General features: G+C 47.6%; 1 protein-coding gene across 1 annotated transcript; it reads right to left on the bottom strand.

The window, feature by feature from the left end:
- Positions 1-2,845: 2,845 nt before the first annotated feature.
- LOC120660309 (NAD(P)H dehydrogenase (quinone) FQR1-like) lies at positions 2,846-3,881 on the bottom strand. Its single transcript, XM_039938783.1, has 2 exons — positions 3,793-3,881; positions 2,846-3,668 (listed from the first exon to the last, which is right to left on the bottom strand). Exons 1-2 carry the CDS (start codon positions 3,816-3,818, stop codon positions 3,062-3,064), a joined length of 633 nt encoding a protein of 210 aa, XP_039794717.1. The 5' UTR covers positions 3,819-3,881; the 3' UTR covers positions 2,846-3,061.
- Between the last annotated feature and the right edge of the window lie 17,633 nt (positions 3,882-21,514).

The following is a 21,514-nucleotide window of genomic DNA, read 5'->3' on the forward strand; positions in this document are numbered from 1 at the left end:
CTGGGCCGGCGGCTGCTGCGCGCTATTGCCTCGCCGGTGGCTGGTCGGCTCTCGCAGCTCAAGGAGTACGACGAGAAGGTGCTGGTCGAGATGTACAGGTCCATACTTGCGCGCGGCGGGCCGCTCCCACTCACAGTGGCCGGCGACGGCGCCAGTGCGCGTGCGCCCGCTGCGGCTGCCTACGGCTGTCTGAGCGAGCTCCGAAAGACACATGGGTTCTTCTTCGCAACTGTGAATACGCTATCTCTGAATATGCTGTATGTCCATGCAATGCAAGTCTGAACTTGTAAGGTCTCGTCATGCTCATGTTCTAGTAAACTCTCTCCTCGGACTCGGAGTAGCACTTATTCATAGCAATGCCGATCTACGTGTCCTATATTACTTGAGTAATTTGTATGGTCTTTTGAAATGCTAGTGCTTCATGATCCATCTTCCTCTCTTTTTTATTTTTTTTTGGGACAGCCAATTTGTTTGTAGTGGCACCCTACGACAAACGCAGCCCAACAAGATGTCCAAAGAAGCCCACGGTTGTGCTGGAAAAGTGAGCCAGCAGCCGAACAACGAGGGGTAAAAATGGTAACTCATAAAAATACTCACAAAAATAGGAGCTGGAGCTGACTAGCAAGCCAAACATCTTTCCACCTAGCCTAACTCCATGGTGGAGCTGCTCCATGGTGGAGTTCTTGGAGTGGAGCTAGAATAGTTGAAGTGGAGCTCTCCCAAACACCCCCTTATTCATTAGACTTGTACTAATGCACTCATTCGTACCGGGTCCAAAAATAACTGGTCCTAAGGTGAAGGATCAATGCTGCACTCCTTTACAACGTACCGATGCTAGCAATAGTACCAGATATAAATGTAACGGTACTAATTTTGGTGGACGGATGCCTGTTTCTCCAGTAGTGGAGGCTGTAAATCGCCAAGGTCCTCACTAGCAGCCTACTCTTGTTTACACATTTTCCTACCTAGCGAGGTAAGTTTTTTCTCTCCTATGTCTTTCTCTTGTATTCTCCTTGATGTTCTACTTTAAAAATGTATATTTAGATTTCATCTTGTTCTTATGTATCCATTTTGTTTTCTTACATAAACAGTAGGGATCAAAACGGTCAGAAGAAGGCTAAATTGTTTTCTGTTTCATATTTCTTCTTAGAAATGGTATCGAAAACAATATTGTCAAAAACGAATACAGATCCAATATTACAGAAACTTCGGAAATGAAACTATGGGAATAGCTTGATATCGATTGGAAATCGATAATTTATAGCTCAAAAACGCTAGGCATCACCATATATAGGTTTGATAAGGCAAGATGATAGGTCAACGCTCCGATCGTGGAATCATCTCCTCCTCCTCCTCCTCCTCTTCTTATTTTCTTGCCTAGAGTCCCCAGTCTTGTCGTCTGTTCTGTGTTTGTTCTAGGTGATCTATGATTGGGCTGAAACTGTTGGTTTTTAGGCTGGGACAAAACTATGTGGCTCATCCCGAGAATTATTGGTTCATCTTTTCATTTTGGCAAAAACCTCCGATCCACCCATCCTCTTCCTCATGTTGGGCCGAAGTCTGCACATATTTTATCTCGGAAAAAAGTCTAGATAACCCTCTAACCCTAGCAGGGTAGTCTACTCCACCCCTAACCTTCAAAACCGGATATTTAAGACACTAAACTTTGCAAAACCGGACAAATCACCCCTGGGGCGGTTTAATTTGGAGGGTGTTTCGCCACACTGCCCAGCCACGTGGACATTATGTGCCACAGTGGCAGTGGCCCCCACCCGCCAGTCACAACGTCTTCCTTCTCTCATCTCCCACACCCTGCCCCATCGCCGCCATCCCACCCGCTCGCCATCGATGCCGCCCATCCACCCGATCACCGCACGCCCACCAGTGCGCTCGCCACCGCAGACCGCCCGCCCACCCGCCGGCACGCTCGCCGCCGACGCCTCCGGCCTGCTCGCGCGTGGGGTGAACTTCCCCTTCTGCAGTAGGCCTCCAGCTCGGTGAACACTGAAGAGAGATGAGAGAGTGAGGAGATGGAGGGAGAGAACTAAAATGAGCAAACAGGTGCCCCCCCCCCATTGCCACGTGAGCACTGAGTTGCCACGGTGTGCCACATCATCAATACCGCTCACTGAAACCACCTAGGGGGTGATATGTCTGGTTTTGCAAAATTTAATGTGTTAAATATCCGTTTTTGAAGGTTAGTGGGTGGAGTAGACTACCCTGCTAAGGTCACAGGGTTATGTAGACTTTTTCCTTTTATCTCTAAAATTAGAAGATTCTTTAGTAAAATAATATTTCAGATTTATAAAAAAGAATTTTAAATTTGTAATACCGATGTTCTGCAGGCACCAGGAAAATTATTTTAGATTCACATCAAAATGACATAAATATAAAAAATATTCTATCTTCACATAAAATATTTTTCAGATTCTAAAGCATACTACTCTAGCTTCACAAGTAAAATAATATACATTAATAAATATATGCAAAAAATATTTCACCATAATGAATAAAATATTCAACATTCGTAAAAAGAATATTCTATGTTAAAGTAAATATATAATATTCTATCTTTACAAGAAATGAATTCTACTTTTACAACGCAAACAAATAATATTCTACCTTCATAAAAACATTCAGTGTTCGAAATAATAATATTTATAGTCCAAAGATAATTTTTTTAGTTCTGAAAAGTTAAATATTTTACTGAGAAATAAAAAAAAAAGGAAAAACACAAGTCTGCCAAATAGGCGTTTCAAATCTGAAGCTGTTTAATTGAACTCAACATTATTGGACGACTACACTTGAGCAGCAAATAAATGAAGTCTGAAAAGTTCGCTGGGAATTCAGAAATATATAGTACGAGTATAATCGATGATGAAGGTTACATGCATGTTCCTTAGCGAGGTCACCTCAATCAATTTCCGGACGGTATTTTTAACATAAAGTTACATGTGATGGGCCTGATGGGTCTGGACTCTGGACTGTGTTTATTTTATTCCCGCGCAGTGCGAGTAAACTTTACGCAAACAAGGAGAAGCTGCCAATTAAGGTCAGTGAGTCAGACGAATGCCGCTCCCGCCTTGAGCTTCTTGGCCACGGTGGCGAAGTACTTTCCCTGGTGCGCGGCCATCTGGAGCTCGGCATCGCTGGGTTTCCTGCTCTTGCCGTCGGCGCCGGCGAAGGTGCCGGAGCCATAGGGGCTGCAGCACCTGACCTCGTCCATGTCGAACATCCCGGCGCCGAAGGTGTATCCCACGGGCACGAACATCATGCCGTGGTGCGTCAGCTGCGACACGGCCGTGAGCGCCGTCTCCTCCTGGCCGCCGCCCTGCGTGCCCAGCGCGAAGAAGAACCCCGCGGGCTTGCCGGCGAGCGCCTGCCGCTCCCACAGCCCGCCGGTGGAGTCGAACAGCGCCTTCATCTGCGCCGCCATCATCCCGAACCGCGCCGGGAACCCGAACAGGAGGCCGTCCGCGTCCGCCAGCTGCTTGCCTGAGATCACAGGGTGCTCCGCCTTCTTCGCCGCCGCGTGCATCTTCCCAAGAACCTCCTCCGGCAGCGTCTCCGCCACCTGCCATATCGTAGCTTCAACGCCGTCAACCGAATCGGCGCCCTTCTTGATCTCCTCTGCCAGACTCGCCACGTGGCCCCATGTCGAGTAGTACCTGATCAAAACAGCAGCAGGCAGCCAGGCACTCGTAATCAGCAAGCAAGAAGCCAAGAACAGTGGCGGCATTGCCAGGGAACATGTTCAGCATTGTGCGGGGTGCCAATTTGTTGTCCACTCACACGATGTAGATCTTGGTCACCGCCATTGATGGACCACGCGCAGTAGATAGCTTCTCTGCTTCTCGATACCTTCCTGATGAGTGCTTCAGTTGCTGTGTCAGTGTGTGCCTCTACACTGCGTGCACGCCTTTATTTAAAGACAATCACTGCAAGGGCGGAGACCGACGACTACGGCGACGATGATTGGTTGATTTTGCCTGTTAGTAGAGATCATCTATGATTTGAGGATCATCAAAAGCTATTGTGCCAATAATTAGGCCAGCAGCCGGCCGGCGGCGCAGTCGCATTCTGTTGAGATAGCATACGTGATCAGTGGCGTCACTGCTGATGCCGCTCCTCCACTGGTACAACAGAGGTACAGGCTCTACAAGCTCCTATATAATTAAAATTGGTTGTATTGTTATCTAGCTAGACAATCGCTCTTCACTGCTGACGTCGCTCCTCCACTGGTACAACAGAGGCATAGACTACACATATCCCCCGCGTTGTCTCCACGGCGACACGGGGGCAACTCGCGCACCCCGCCTCCTCTCCGCCCCACGGCCTTGCTCGGCCGCCGCCGCCGCGTCAGAACTCGGCTGCCCCGCGTGCCCTCTCCCTTACCCTCCCTCCCTCCCTTCCTTCCACCACCCCCTCGCATCTCTGCCTTGGCCGGAGTCCTCGCCGGCCGCAGGGTCATCTTCGGCTGTCGTTGGCGTTAGATCCGACCTTCCTAGGTCCGGATCTGTACTCTCCGGTGTTGGTGAGGCTGGTTTCGCTGTCGTCGTCGAGCTACGGAGGTCGCCCGTGCCGCCAGCGTCTTTTGGCTGTCGGGCTTCCACCGACGCCTGTTCTCGGGGCTGGACCGTCTCCTCCCCCACACGCGTTGAGGAACCACAGGGCTACGGTGCCGTCCACTGGGCAGCGGGGCTCGCCGCCGGCTCTCCTTGAGGGCGAAAATACTAAAAGGTGCGTGCGCGCTACGAGGGGATAGCAGCGCGCGGCGACTGCCGGAAGGGCCGGCGCAGCGGGGGCGGAGGCCGACGGGCGGGGAGGCCGCGGCGCGGAGGCGCCGGCGGCCTCCGGGTGGCGGCGGGCGGTGGCCGGCTGCCGAAGGTTAGCGGTTGGGGTTGTCGGGGGTCGCCGGCGACCCCATCCCCTCCATCTCCGGCGATAAAGGAGAGGGTCGGGGGCGGTGGCCGGCCCCGGCGGAGGTAGCGGCTGGTGGGCGGCGGAGCAGAGGCGGCGGGAGCCGCCGGAGCCGGGCCGGCGGCGAGACAGCCGGTGGGCCGGCGGCGAGACAGCCGGTGGGCCGGCGGCGAGAGGGTGGCTTCGGCGAAGCGCGCAGCGCGTTTCGCGGCGGCGGGGGCCGGCAGGGGCCGGAGACGGGGAAGGTGGGCGGCGCGGGGGCGATGACGTGAGAGGCGGATGCTGCGGGAGGAGGAAGAAGGGGGAGGAGGAAGAAGGGGATCCTCGCGCGTCGCAACGCGCTAGCAGCGCGCACGCGCGCCGAGGAGTCTCCCCGCCTTGAGGGAGATGATTCGGGCGTCTGTGGTCCTTTCTTCTCCGGCGCTTCAGTTGATGCATGCCCTTACTGTCAGTTTCGTCGTTGTTTGCTCCAGGGGCTTGTTGCCGTTGCTGCAGGTGTGGTGTGGTTGACCTGCATTGCTCCCCACCGTCATGGTCATTCTCTCGGGGGAGTTTTTTGCCCCTGTGGACTGTTGTTCTCGTGCTGACTAAGGGTGTGCTGGGCCGACCAGTCTTGCTGTTGTCGCTGGAGTGCTGCCTTCTGTGTGCCTTTTGTGTGCCTCAAATCCTTGCTAGGCTCTGCTCACTTCTTGGTCATCAAGGTCGACAGGGTCGAGGGCTGTGGTGTCTCGGGCGAAAGCTCTAACGCCGGCTTCAGGTTGGTGTTGATAATGGCTACGTCCATGGATGTAGCTTAGCCTGCTGGGGTGTTATCACCTTCGCCTCTCTCGACGAGCGAAAGCTTGGCCCTTTAGTTTGGGCCAGTGATGACGGCGCCGTGAGCGTCGTTTCCTTCCTGGGGGTTCATTCTTCCTATCGGCTCGTTTCCTTCCTGGGGGTTCATTCTTCCTATCGGCCAGTTTCCATGTGGGCATCTGTAGCACTTCTTTGTTCAAAAGGCTACAGAGGTGTCGTTATAGTTTTCCATCAGGCCCATGGGCCGTGGGCCGGCCCGAAGCACGAGAATTGGGCCCGGTACACGGCCCGGCCCGGCACGGAGGTAAACGGGCCCGGGCCGGCCCGGCACGGGCGTCGTGCCGTGCCTGGGCCGCGCCGCAGGCACGTGGGCCGGCCCGGCCCGGCACGGTTAGCGGCCGGCCCGACTCGGCACGTGGGCCGGCCCGTGAGCACGAAGCCCACGAAGCCCGCCAGCACGAGTCGGCCGGCCACATAAGGGGGAGGGGGCGGCCGCGGGCGCCGTTAACCCTAGCCCCCCTCCATTCCCCGCCCTGGCTCCTCCGCGGCTCCGCCTCGTCTCCTCCTCCGCCCTCCGCCTCCCCCGCTCCTCGCCAGATCCGCTCCACGCGGCCACGCCTTCACCCCGAGTCCCCGACCTCCACCGTCCACCCCACCTCTCCGGCCCCTCCATTCCCGCCCGCCTGGCCGCCGCCTCGTCTCCTCCGCCTCCCCCGCTCCTCGCCAGATCCGCTCCACCCCGACCTCCACCACACCTCTCCGGCGTAGATCCGCCGCTCTCCGACCTCCTCCTGTCGCACGGATCGCCGGTAACCCTAGCCCCCTCCATTCCCCGCCCGCCTGGCCGCCGCCTCGTCTCCTCCGCCTCCCCCGCTCCTCGCCAGATCCGCTCCACCCCGACCTGCACCCCACCTGTCCGGCGTAGATCTGCCGCTCTCCGACCTCCTCCGCCTTTCCTCGGCCAGATCCGCCGCTCCAGTGGACCTCCTCCGACTCTGCTCGGTCAGATCCGCCGCTCCCCTCAGGCCCTCACCTCCTTCCCTCTCCTTTCTTCTACTTCTTCCTCACGAATCCTCCTGTCCCCTCTTTGCGAGTCTGTGTGGCCTGCAACTCCGGTGAGGGCGTCGACGGCAACTTCGGTCTTCGGTGCTCCGGCAAAAGGTAAGTCAGAACTCGCCTTTCTTCTCATTCTTCCTCACGAATCCCCCTCACAGTCTCTCCTCCTTGTGCAGGCCGTGAGGGACCGAAGACCGGCGATGGCCGCCGACGACTCCTACAACAATGAGTTGCGGTCGATGGGCTTTCGCGGAGATGATGAGGATGACCTGTCTGCGGATGCCGCTGAGTTGTTTGGGAGCAATGCTGCCATCGACCTGGATCCAGAAGGACTTCCTCAGGGGACGGCCGCTGGATCTTGCACTGGCAGCGCGAGCACCGCCGCTGCCACTGAATCTGGCTCGACCAGGAAGAGGAGGGCGTCCACCTCCAAGGTCTGGAAAGACTTTGATGAGATCTATGAGGTAATTGATGGTAAGGAACGTCGAACTGGTGCTAGATGCAAGCATTGCAAGAAAAACCTCACTGGTAAATCAACCCATGGTACTGGTCACTTGAAGCGGCACATTCCTATATGCCCTGTTTTGAAATCTCGTAATGCCATGACTCAAACTCAACTTAAGTTTAATCCTGATGGCTCTGTGCACCTTTGGGAGTACAAACCAGAAGTAGCTCGTACTGAGTTGTGTAGGTTAATTGCTCGTCTTGACCTGCCTATTTGCATTGGTGAGTCTGATGCTTTTGAAGAGTACATTACTACTGCTCATAATCCTAAATTTGCTAAGGTGTCTAGGCAAACAACCACTAGAGATTTTGCCAAGTACTTCACTGAACGTCGTGCTCAGCTTGTTGAGTGCTTGAAGTCTGTATCCTCTGTTGCTCTTACTTCTGATATCTGGTCTGGCAATGCTAAGGAGGATTACCTTAGTGTGGTTGCTCATTTTGTGAATGCTGATTGGCAACTAGAGAAAAGGATCTTAGGTCTCAGGTTGATTGATGTGTCTCACAATGCTGAGAATATTGCTGAGCGTATTACTTCTGTTATTGCTGATTATGGGTTAACTGATAAAATCTTTGCTGTTACACTGGACAATGCTGCTGCTAACACTAGGGCTATTAATCAACTTAATCATGTTTTGTCTGGTTATGTTGGTAGCTTGTTCCTGCATCAAAGATGTGCTTGTCATATCATAAATCTTATTGTTAAGGCTGGTCTTGAAGTGTTTAAGCCAATGCTTGGTGCATTTAGATCTGCTATATCATTTCTAAACTCATCTAACCAGCGCATTGCTGCATATAAGTCATATTGCATTGCTGTTGGTGAAAGACCTCGCAAGTTTGGCTTGGATATGGATGTGAGATGGAATTCTACCTATCTTATGTTAAAACATCTCCTGCCCCATAAGGCCACATTCTCTGTTTTCATCACTACTCAGCATCCTTTGGTTGATGGTCAGCCACTCCTGACAGACCAGCATTGGTATGTTGCTGAAAAAATTTTTGAATTCCTTGAACAGTTCTATGATTCCACTGTTGTTATGTCTGGTGTTTATTACCCCACATCTCCATTAATATTGCATCATGTTCTTGAGATAGCTAGCCATCTAAATAATTATGAAAATGATAGAGACTTAAGATCAGTTGTGGTTCCTATGAAAGATAAGTTCTTGCAATACTGGTGTGACATACCCATGCTCTACTCCTTTGCATTTATACTAGACCCTAGGGCTAAGCTGAAAGGTTTCACCAATGTTCTTAGACTTCTATCTCAGCTTAATGGTAATGATTACTCATGCTACTTGACTGAGGTAAGGGCTGAGTTGTCTGTTATTTTTGCTAAGTATGATGAGAAGTTTGGTGGTGTAAGGTTGCAAAGGGCTGCCCAACCAGGCCCTACAGGTAAGAGAAAAACTGCTTGGGGAAGAATCTTTGGTGGTGAGTCTTCTTCTTCTGGTTCTAGTTTGTCTGGTACTACTCTTGGTTCTGTTACTAGTCTTGGTTCTGGTTCTACTTCCTCCTTGCATAGAAGAACCTCTGCTAGTGCTCTGTTGCAAGCTGCAACTTCTGGTGCTTCTCTATCATCTGGTTCTGAATTGTCTGCCTACCTGGACAGTGATACTGTTAACCAGTATGATGATGATTTCAATATCTTGAACTGGTGGCATGAGCATAAGCTATCATATCCTGTTCTTTCAATTCTAGCTAGAGATGTAATGACTGTTCCTGTTTCAACAATATCATCAGAATCTGCATTTAGTATGACTGGCAGGATTATCGAGGAGCGACGACGCCGTCTGGGCCCTGAGGTCGTGGAGATGTTGGCTCTGATCAAGGACTGGGAGCAAGCCGATGCAAGACTTCAGCATCTCATAGAGGATGAAGAACTTGAAGAATCATTTGAAAACTTATATCTAGATGTTGAATCTGTATAACTATGTAGTGTGGACTGTGGACTGTGGACTTGAACTTGTGATGAACATTTGAACATTTAGAGCTGGCTGTACTCTTTTCCTTTGTAGGGTTTTGTCCTCACGAGGTGTGGGGTTTTACCTACAAAGGTTTTTAACGAGGCAGCACCCAAAACAGCTCAATAAATTTGTTATCATGAAATGTGCTTCTGTTTTGTGATCTTTTGTGAATTTGAATCTTAGATTTGAAATCTTGAAATCATTCTGAGTTGAGGGAGTGGCAGCCTGGTGCAGATGGCTAGCCGGGCTCGGGCTGGCACGGCCCACGAAGCCCGCCTGGCATATCGGGCCGGCCCGGCACGCCAAACAGGCCCCCGTGCCGTGCTCGTGCACAGAGCTGGGCACGTGGGCCGGCCCGGCCCGGCACGATTAGTTATCCGGGCTAATCGTGCCGGGCCGGATCGTGCCGGGCCGGATCGGGCCCGTGCCGGGTCGGGCCGGGCTCGGCCCATTGGACATCTATAGGTGTCGTTTAGGCGAGTTGCGTTGGGTTGTATTTCTTTTACTTGTTCTTTATTTTCTCCTTGGTTTGTATGCCACGGCTTACTCCCTGTAGCTGTAATCTTCTACCCTCTTAATGAAATACGTGCCTCGGCACGCCGCGAAAAAAAAACAGAGGCATAGACTGTATAAGCTTCTATATAAATAAACTTGGTTGTAGTGTTATCTAGATCCTAAACTCGCTCTTTAAGACTACTTTCCACTCTTCGTACATTGATAATGAAGTGGCTTTTGAAGGCGGATTTGGGCCTAGATGACACTCCAGTCTCTCTGGCCAAGTTTAGAGGCTCAGAATTTTTGTTTTCTAGGTTTGGGACATAGACTACACATGTTGCGTCTCACCCAGGAACAGTTTAGTTGCCTCCCGCGGACGTGCCACAACTGTCTTATCTCTCTTAGCCATGTGTATCTCTAGGTATAGGTTATAGTTCTAGCTTATGCACAGAGTAGGTGCGTGTGGTGTGAGGGTGAGGCAATAAAAAAGAAAACTGACCCTCCATGAAAAAATTATAATACTCACTCCATTTTAAATTGTAGTTTGTTTGACTTTTTAACACCAAGTTTGGCTGGCTCATCTTATTCAAAATATTTACAAATAAATGAAAATTTTCAAACCATACTTGAAGTATATTATATGCTAAACGAAATCATAGCAAAAATAAATGATAATTATAGAAACTTTTAAATAAGACAAGCCGGTCAAACTTGGTGCCAAAATAGTCGAATGATCTCCAATTTAAAACGGAGGGAGTACTTTTTACTTTTTAAGGCGAACCTCAAAACGCAAGCCAAAACACCGCATGTCTCCCTCCTACTACTAGGATGCCCGTGTGCATAGGCTAATTCAGGTTAGGACAAAAAATACATGCACAGGACACATGACTTTACTTGTTATCAGCTAATCATGATTTTGCACGCTTCCGATGATGGGCCAGATTGTCATCGTGAGGTCGTCGTGCGATCACGCTCCTGCACGACTCAATCACCAAATAGCTTTTGCGAAAAAGTAAATGGGTGCTAGACTGCTAGGTAAACGGATCCGTAGAAGATAGAGCGATGGAATAAATATGTGCGGAGTTGAACTTGACAATACAGCTGAGTGCATTTACAAGTTTTTATTAGGTATTTCTTTTACCAACTAAAAATCAACTTCTTGCAAATATACTAAAATATATCAGTTACTAAAATTTGTCCTCAACCACGCAAATAAAATCAACATTATTTATGTGTGATTTGCTTTTGAGTGCTGACTTGGCAAAATTATAAGACGTACGAAATTTATACATGCACTAGAGCATTGTCAACAAACAACCTACCCTTGATAGTGTGGTACTGAAATTAACCCAGAATCATTTTCAGGATTTTTGGAGGAGCACTAGAGATGCCTAATAAAAACAAAATCGCGATACTGGTCCCTTGTGTCGGTAGTCAATTCAATTTCCTACTCCTATTGTTGGCATGCAGGCTATACATGTCCAAACGAACGGGCTGCACTGGGTAAATGTCCATTTAAATGGTTTAGATAGTGTTTTCTACAAAAAAAACAGTGCTAAATATCCATTTAAACGATTTAAACCAATATTTAATGGAGTAAATAGATGTTTAAACGGAAAAATTGACCATTGTGAAGTGTTGGGCCCCGCCGAACAACAAGGCCACGGCACAGTATGTGGGCTAGGACAGCAGCCCAAGGCCTAGAAAAAAGCATCATTGTTGTCTCAAAAAAAAAAAGCATCCTTGGGGCTAGAACCATATGGTTGATATGCTCTCCCACGCGCTCGTCCTCACCCATTTCAACAAACCAAGGATCTTTTTCTTTGCGTTTGATACGTTAATAACTTTTACTAAAATCATATGGTAATGACTTCAAACCGGCTTGCCGTAATTTAGTTCATCTGCACGACCGGCTCTATCTAACCACGCGCTGTGTTTGGTCCATCTCGTAATAATTATTCTCCCTACCATCTTCTATCTCTCTACCCGACAATTCTCTGCATCTCCACTCTCCCCGCAGGCCATCCTATTCCCCTCCCCCTACCCAACCTGCCGACCTTCCATTCCCCAGGCCATGGAGCCGTCCTTCTCCTCGCCTCCGGCTCCCTCCTTTTTGGTGCTCCGCCCACGGCGCGAGGGCTCGCGGAGGCGCGGAGCCACCCCTCCCCTCCCCTCCCTCTCTCCTGATGGAGGAGTTGCGGCAGGGCAGGGCATGGATCCGCGGTGCGGCACGACGGAGTAGATGCAGGGCCGCGGTGCAGGAGCTGGTGGCCGTGGCGACCGGCGCGGAGCAAGGGGCTGCGGGCGGCGGCGTGGATCCCGGCGACCATGGCAACGGCAGGGTGCGAAGGCATAGATGAATGGCCGCGGTGCGGAGCTGGCGGCCGTGGCTTGGAGCCGGGGGCCGCGGCGGAGGGATGGATCCCCGGTAAGCACGGCAATGGCAGGGCGCAGATGCAGGGACAGGCCACAAGTGTCGAAGTCTTCATCCCGACGAGCAGCGAGGAGCATGACGAATATTTTCGCTAGGTGCGTAAGAATTTCTCCCCCATTTTTTTCTAGGTCATTTCCCTAAAAAAATCAGTTATATGTTCCAATTCTGCCACCAATATAGCAGCACTGTCTAGATCGTGATGTTGATTTTGGGGACTTAAACAGTCACAAGGAGTGAAGAGTTCAATCAGATGTGTTGCTATTCTGCTTAAGATCATCTCCCATGAAATTTGATACAAATCCATTGAGTCAACATAAATATGATATGACAAAGTACTAGATCAGTTTTTACATGACACATTCCGTAATTTGTAGAACCATAGGACTAGATCCTATAGCATAGCAATTAGTACCATAGTTTGTAGGACCAAATCCGTTTTTCAATATATTATGTTTCTCGCCCAGTCAATTCTACTATTTTGAACTAGACAATCTTAATATTTCAATTAGGTGATTCTATCACTTTTTGCTGCTAATTGTAGAAGTTCCAGGCATAATGGCAAGAGGTTGCTTTCAAACTATCAGGTGAGGGGTGAGATTGTGCACCGTGTTGTTTTCGAGTGGATTTTTGCTTCATGCGGTGATTTTGCTCAGCCCCTTGCACAAATTCATTGCCATCCTATAGCTTGATTTTTTTTTTTGATGCTTTAGATGCAATGGAGAGAAAAAATCAGATAGCCTTTGGGAGGTGATGTCCATGAAGGTGCGGCCAGTAGAGAGATTTGGGTCTGCCCCCAAAATCTTCAGGTCTTCCTGGAGTCTGTCATTCCAGTTGCCATGGAGGTCGGCTCTCATGGTGAGATGTCTAATGCATCTCTGCAACTGTTGACACCAATCATGTCTTTTCCATTGTCTAGTCATTTTATTCCATCTTTTATGTTCTCTTGGTAATATGTGATTTGTCCATTAAAATTTTTGCTAAATCATCAAGTAAATTATTAATTTCAGTTTCATGTTTTCGCATTCTAATTCTAGCATTTTTCATTGTTCCTACTCATTATTTATTAGGTTTCATGTAGGCAACTTATGCCAAATGAATATGCAAATTATTCATTTTGGTTTAGCATTTTTTTAGGAAATGCATTTTGGGATCAGCACTGTTAGCGCGCCCCACCTAGCCAACCCGACCATAAAACCCAGGTGTTATAGTGGGAGGGGTGGGGGCTTTTATCCATAGTCCATCATTCCCCCTACGGTGTGCGAGCTCGGCGTAGTCCACAGCAGGTCTCAGCACATGAGAGGCGCAGGGGAAATCGCGCAGCGGAAATGCGTGGCCGGGTGGGTTCGAACCCGGGACCTCGGCTCTGGTACCATGTTAACGCGCCCCACCTAGCCAATCCGATCATAAAACCCAGGTGTTATAGTGGGAGGGGTGGGGGCTTTTATCCATAGTCCATCAAGCACAAGTAAATCTGTCATGTCATGGTCAATGTAGTCAAAACCACCGCCACGTCACCTCGATACTACCCAAATCAGTCTCAGGGTATAAATTGATCTGGTTTTGAAAGTTTGGATGTCCATTGTATCTGGTTTTGTAGTTGGGGGTCAAAGTTGAACAAACCCAATATATAGTTGAGGGGTCAAAAGTGGACTTTTTTCCTTTTAGGAAATGCTTCTTTTCGTTAATCCTCATGTGTGCTCAGGCGTTTTTGAGATAGATTTTTTTTGTTGCTATCAGATGGATGTATGCTATCATTTGGATTGATAAAAAGTTGGTTGTCATTTTTTTTTTGCTACCAGTGTCCTTTATTTTCGCTCGCTAGAATCCTGTAACTATGGTTCTAACAATCAATTCGTACAACATACTTTAGACAATACTATGGTTCTGAACTAGACAAAACAGTTTACTTCATTAGCCAATGTTTAGTTTAGAGTTTTATACAATTCATTTTCATTGGCTGCCTAAAATACTAGGTAATATCAACTATCAGCACTGGTATAGCACTGAAACCTAGTTATTTAGCCTGATCTGATCATATGGGAGTAAATTCTATGTGTGCATCCGATCCATCTTGAGAGTACATATACAATATGGGATAAATTAGGTAGTTATGTGGTTCTCAATTAGGCAATAATATTGCATTGAAAAGGTAAAATAGTTTACTTTTTTTAGGCAATATTATTGAACATATGTCATAGGGAGATCTACTAGATCTAAAAGCAAGATCTTTGGAACTATTGTTCAGTTTTTTTAGCATGATCTGAACTATGACAGAATAGGATCATTCCACTAGATCCCATCTGTTGCTCCTTTCATTAGACATCTTCCTCCTTTCTTCTATATGGAGGGATAGCAGGCTTTCTTGCAAGCAGCAGCCTAGCCGAATGTATAGGGCAGCTGAACACGGCCATGGGTACACAATTCATACTTTCCCACCTTTTATATCTGTGCTTCATAATTTGCACATAAAACAAATACGTGGTCGTTAGACTATGCAGCCTTATTTTCTTTTTTCTACACATCATGCAGCTAGCCTACTCGGCCATTTTTATCCACATCGCATCCCTGTAGAAACCGCAGCTAACAACACATATTGACATCACCTCTTTTACAGCTCGTGTTCACATTCTTGTGCTGTATCAAAATAGTTTAAGAATATTTAACTGGCATTTAAGTAGTACTGAGGTAGCAATTTAATAATATTTGGTAGGCAATTTCAAAATGGTCGGCCCAAGCATTTTATATAATACTTAGCTATTTTTCTGCTCAACTAAACAACTGTAACTCCTGACTCAAACATAAAGCACTTTTGCTGTTTTGTATAGATGCTTTAATTCTGTTTGTGTGCACCAATATCCTAACAGAGGTGCTTCCATTGTTTCATCTACGGTGAAGAAGGCTGCCCAAATTATTTTGCAAGAAGATGCAGTAAGACTTCATTCAAGAAACTTAGATTTTTAAAAAGCAGTATTTCTTTGCTTCTCCATGATCAAGCTCTGAAAACTATTTTTGTGGCAGACTAGATATGAGAGATCATCAATGATGTGATAACCAAAACTGGTGAAGCTTCAGTTTTACACGGACAGTTCTCATGCACCTGCTCTCCCTTCTTAGGGGAGTTCCTCGAGAGATTTCAGCTCTTTTGAGTGGCCATAAATCTTATGAAACTTTTTTTCTTGAACGCACAGGAGAATTGTGCATCAATATATTAAGAAGAAAAGGGAGGGGTAGAAACCCCAGGAGATACAATTATGGGCCTGTATCGTGCCCTTACAATGAACCCCAAAAATGCTCTTCCCTCAAACACAATGACGCATCAACAGTTTTTTTATGTAGGATAGTTATGCTAGATCAACAAGCAAATTGTCCATTGCAATGTCACATTTGTTTGTGTTCTTGTTTTCGCAATCTTTTTATATGTTAGTGAATTTAGTATTTTGGTCCTACTGATCAACTTTTGCAGCAAACATTCATTTTTTGGTTTAGCATTTTTTGTATTCCAGTTAAGCATTTTTATAATCTGATTATCTGATTCAATTCTTTGTGTTTGGTGCTAGTATGCAGGCTCATACAAATATGATGATGGAGCCAGTCCAAACCATTTTTGGTTGTAGAGGATGAGGGCGGGACACTTGTTTTTTATGAATGTTTAGATATGTGAAACTGCCTTTGAATATGCTGTAATTTGCTTACAGTTATTCAAAGCTTTGCTTTTTCTTTGTAACCATCGAGTTAAATTAGCTGTATTAAAAATGTAGAATGTCCAGAAGCAAGAGGGCAGCTATGTAGATCTGAATATGTGGGTAAACATTACTATTTTACTAATAATTGATGCTAGACTAGCTTGTTTTCCTGCACTAATTGAGATTTTTTACCAAATATGGGAAACAGTTTTTCACTGTTCATGTGCGCCTTTCGTATTCGGGGTGGCCGTACGGCCGGCTTAATTTACAGCCGGCCATACGTTAGTCACATCCAAATCATATTACAAAAGAAAGTGGGCCATGCCCAGGTTAGCCCGTCGTGCGGCACCTACGGGCCAAGAGCAGGCAAGATCATCACGTGTCAGCTGTCCAACGGGTCGTGCCATGCTCATATCGTGCTTAAATCTAGGCTGCGGGCCACCCGGCTGGCTTGACCCATCTAGACATCTATAATGCGATGCACTTGCCGAGGTAAGAGGGCCACAACAGCTTGATTTGTGGCAATGTGTCATCTATCTAAACTACAAAAGAGCGAAACAATTAGAAAAACAATCTGTACCTGTATAAAATCTACCCACCGCTATTCTTCTTCGTTAGATCTAATCTTACACTTCCATCTAATGGTTTGGAATAAACATGACCCCACACGGGTACCGTAGCAGGCCATGCTGTCGGGGGAAAGTTACTCAAACATAACGTGTTACGCACCAGGACAAAGCACGCATGTAATGCGTTCCTGCCGGGGCGCGTGGCCACCCGAGCGACTTTTTTCACCGAGATTTTGACCAGAAACTCACCGCCCCCTCTTCCTTTTTCTCGAGAGCCAGCGTAATGCGTTACGCACCAGGACAAAGCACGCATGTAATGCGTTCCTGCCGCCCTGCGTGGCCACCCGAGCGACTTTTTTCACCGAGATTTTGACCAGAAACTCACCACCCCCTCTTCCTTTTTCTCGAGAGCCAGCGGAGGCGACTCTCGAGTCTCACTCTCCTTCGCCAGATCCTGGTCCGGCACGTGGTCGGCTAGGCGGCGGCCCTTCTCTCCTCTCCGCGCGGCGCAGGCGACCCGCCCCTCTCTTCTCCCCGCGCAGCGCAGCCCCTGCCAGTAACACCCGACTTGGATTGGAAATAGGAAATATGTCGATTCCGTACAATATCCATTCACCTGGAGGGCAATTATTAACTAATCAAACTGTTAAGCAAGTGTCTTTGAAGATCCAAGGAAAAATCATTGGCACTCATCTGATTGTGTTACTGACTCAGAAAGTGGACATTATCCTGGGGATGAATTGGATGAAATTTCATGGGATTCTCCTAGATAGGACATCGTATGTGGTGCATGTAAACTCTCCTCTTCATAGTTCCATGGCATTATCTTTGATGAACCATAAGTCAGTGACCCCTACTGTGCACCACACTGAGGGCAAAAGCCTAGCCGATATATCAGTGGTGTGTGAATATCCGGATGTTTTTCCGGATGATCTGCCAGGCATGCCACATGACCGTGATGTGGAGTTTGCCATTGAGTTGCAAACGGGCACGGCACCCATCTCTAGAAGACCCTATCGGATGCCTCCCAATGAACTGGCGGAGTTAAAGAAGCAGTTGCAAGAGCTGCTCGACAAGGGCTATATCCGTCCTAGCACTTCGCCCTGGGGCTGTCCTGCACTCTTTGTGAAAAAGAACGATGAAAGCCTCAGGTTGTGTGTGGATTATAGACTTTTAAATGCCGGCACGATCAAGAACAAGTATCCACTTCCCCGGATCGATATTCTATTCGATCAGTTATTCGGGGCCAAAGTATTTTCAAAAATTGATCTCCGCTCTGGCTATTATCAGATAAAGATTAGAGCTGAGAATATTCCCAAGACAGCTTTTTCCACCAGATACGGACTTTTTGAATATCTGGTCATGTCTTTCGGGCTAACGAATGCCCCTGCTCATTTCATGTATCTCATGAACTCGGTGTTCATGCCCGAACTAGATAAGTTCGTCGTGATTTTCATTGACGACATCCTGATATTTTCCAAGAATGAAGAAGAGCATGCAGAGCATCTCCGTATTGTGCTTCAGCGCCTGCGGGAACACAAGTTGTATGCCAAATTCAATAAATGTGATTTCTGGCTCAAGGAGGTCCAGTTCTTGGGCCACATCATCTCAGACAAGGGGATTTCTGTTGATCCTAGAAAGATTCAGGATGTCCTGAATTGGAAAGCTCCCACCTCCGTTCCAGAGATCCGGAGTTTTCTTGGGCTAGCAGGTTATTATCGCCAGTTTGTACCGGACTTCTCTAAAATTGCTAGGCCCATGACAGAATTGCTTAAGAAAGGGGTGAAATTTGTTTGGGACGACAAATGTGAACAGGCTTTCCAGACTTTGAGAAAGATATTGACGTCGGCCCCTGTTTTGGCTCAGCCGAACGTTACTTGGCCTTTTGATGTGTATTGTGATGCATCAGGCACGGGGATCGGCTGTGTTCTCATGCAAGATCAGCGGGTGATTGCTTATGCCTCCAGAGCCTTAGGCGACATGAAGAGAATTATGCCACCCATGATTTGGAGCTAGCCGCAGTGGTTCACGCTCTGAAGATCTGGAGTCACTATCTCTTGGGTAATCTAGTACATATCTACTTTGACCATAAGAGTCTCAAGTACATCTTTACCCAGAGTGAGCTAAATTTGCGCCAGAGGCGGTGGTTAGAGCTGATTAAAGATTATGATCTGGAGATTCATTATCACCCGGGCAAAGCCAACGTTGTTGCAGACGCATTAAGTAGAAAAGTGAATTGCAACTTCACCTCAGCAATACCTGTGCATGCAATTCTATGCCAAGAAATGGAGAAGTTGAATCTAGTTATGGTAGCTGAGAATACACTTACCAACATTACCCTCACTCCAACCCTGCGGGATCAAATTATTGCTGCTCAGAGAAACGATGTGGGCATGGGCAAGATCAGACAGAGGCTTAGCGAAAATGATCCTCGGGTTCAATGTTTCCATTAGGATAGTGAGGGAGTTCTCTGGTTTAAAAATCGATTGGTGGTACCTAAAGATTTAGAGCTTCGAAAGCAGATTCTTAATGAGGCTCACCTCTCTAGGTATTCTATCCACCCGGGCAGCAATAAAATGTACCAAGATATGAAACAGAGGTTTTGGTGGACGAGGATGAAGCGAGAAATTGCTATGTATGTATCGGAATGTGACATTTGCCGGAGGGTGAAAGCAAGCCATTTGAAACCTGCCGGAATGCTTCAACCTCTGAATATTCCTTCAGGAAAGTGGGAAGACATCAGTATGGATTTTGTTGTCGGTCTACCCAACACCTCTAAAGGGTATGATTTCATTTGGGTAATAGTTGATCGACTCACAAAGGTAGCCCATTTTCTTCCGGTGAGGACTTCTTATACGGCGAGGCAATATGCTCAACTATACATGGACCGTATTGTGAGTCTCCATGGGATTCCTAAGACTATTATTTCAGATCGTGGGGAACAATTCATTGCACGGTTCTGGGAACAGTTCCATGCCGCTTTAGGTACACAACTGATCCGCAGTTCGGCTTATCATTCTCAGACCGATGGCCAAACCAAGAGGATTAATCAAATTTTGGAAGATATGCTGCGGGCCTGTGTACTATCTTATAGTAAGAAATGAGATGAGTGCCTGCCCCTCACTGAATTCTCTTAAAACAACAGCTATCAGGAAAGTATCAAAATGGCACCCTTTGAAGCCTTGAATGGACGGAGGTGTAGAACTCCATTGAACTAGTCGGAAGCCGGTGAACGGAACTTCTTTGGACCCGATATGGTTAGCGAAGTTGAGGACCAGGTTCGTCTTATACAGGAAAATTTGAAAGCCACTCAATACCGCCAAAAGAGTTATGCAGATAAGTGACGTTGGCCTCTGATATTTGAAGTTGGTGATCGTTTTTACCTCCGGGTCTCTCCAATGAAGGGTGTTCAACGATTCGGAGTACGGGGAAAGCTAGCACCCCGCTATGTTGGGCCGTTTCCTATCGTTGAGCGTTGTGGGCCGGTTGCATATCGAGTGTAGCTTCCACCACATTTATCGGCGGTCCACAATATCTTCCATGTATCCCAGCTCAGGAAGTGCCTCCGAGTTCCATCTGAGGTTATTGATACGGAAAATTTGCAGTTGGAGCCCGATCTTATTTATCCAGAGCATTGGTAAGGATTGTTGATCACAAGACCCGGGTTACTCGGAATCAAACCAGCAATTTTTATAAGGTCCAGTGGAGTAATCACTCCGAGCGAGAGGCTACTTGGGAGACGGAGGACTTCATTCGGTCCAAATATCCGGAATTGTTACAAATGTATCAAGGTACTCACCAAGTTCCATTTTCTCAATTTAGCACATCCATTAAATCTCGGGACGAGATTTCTTTTTGGGGGAAGATTGTAACACCCGAGTGTTAAACTTGGGTTTAACTAGCTAACTAGTGACCCAATTTCTCTCGGTTACAAGTCGAGTCACAAATCGACTCAAAACTCGATTTCAAATCCTGGAGCCAGTGGAACCCGGATACTCCGGGTATGAATCCGGAAATTTCGGATTTACCCGGATACTCCGGATATTCTTCCGGATACTCCGGACCTGGAACTTTATATCTCATATTTTGGTCTTTTTGTTGTTCCCCAAATGTTATAAAACATTATTCACTCTCTCCCGTGCTCTCTCTCTCACTCTCTCTCGTGCTCTCTCTCACCAAAAACCCTAGAGACCCAAAACCCTCCATCTACCCTTGATCCAAGGCCAAGGGAGCTTTAGTTGGGTGGTGGATCATCTCTCCCGCGTGCTCCTTCCCTGGGCGGCTTGAGTTCAAGCTCTTGGTGCAAGGAAGAGCTCACCCCAAGGTAAATAAGCTAGGGTTTGGCAAGTCACTTGTTCTAGGGGGTTTAAATCGATTTCCTGCGGTTAGTCATCTTCTTATGAATCACTCTACTAGGGTCTAGGAGGGTTTCGATTTTTGTGGGATGGTTTTGCTAGAAATCACGATTTCAGTTTTTGGGGCGAAAAATGCTGTCGGGTCCGGAGACTCTGGGTATAAGCCCGAATACTCCGGGTTTTTGACACTCCGGGTATAGCCCCGGAAACTCCGGATTTGGAAATCCGGATATTCCGGATTTAAATCTGGATATTCCGGTTTTGCAGAGTTATGAACGTCGAGTTGTGTGGTTAGTAGTATTTGTAATCGGTTAAGGTTTATTTCAAAGTTTCAAAATATATTGCATACATTCTCATATCATATGCATACGTATAGACGCCACCACTGAAGGAGTCATATACGAGGTGGTTGCGGAGCCACAGGAGCCACAGGGGCAAGCCCCACAGGAGGAGGTTCGCGGGGAGTCGGCCCAAGGCCCAACTCACCCCAGTGTTGAGTAGCAGACGCAAGGCAAGCCCCGGTGCACATCCTAATATTTTAAATTATGTCATCTATATATGTCTCTAATATTTGTGCATTAGGTTTAGGAATTGGTTGAAACCTTAGTTGCATGATTCCTAGTTTTTCCTGGGCCTCATACTAGTATGAATAGGTCGTTAGCACTGCTATGCTTAATAGGGCTCGATAGAAGTCGAGTGATAATTCTGTCACTCGTGAGATATAGGATGTCCTTATATT

Source organism: Panicum virgatum, chromosome 2N, assembly GCF_016808335.1.
Source record: "Panicum virgatum strain AP13 chromosome 2N, P.virgatum_v5, whole genome shotgun sequence".
In the NCBI taxonomy this organism is placed as follows: domain Eukaryota; kingdom Viridiplantae; phylum Streptophyta; class Magnoliopsida; order Poales; family Poaceae; genus Panicum; species Panicum virgatum.

Coding starts and splice junctions, on each gene's coding strand:
- LOC120660309 (XM_039938783.1), bottom strand. CDS start 3,818: ATGGCGGTGACCAAGATCTACATCGT. Junction 3,669..3,792: donor GTGACCAAGATCTACATCGT/GTGAGTGGACAA, acceptor TGTTTTGATCAG/GTACTACTCGACATGGGGCC.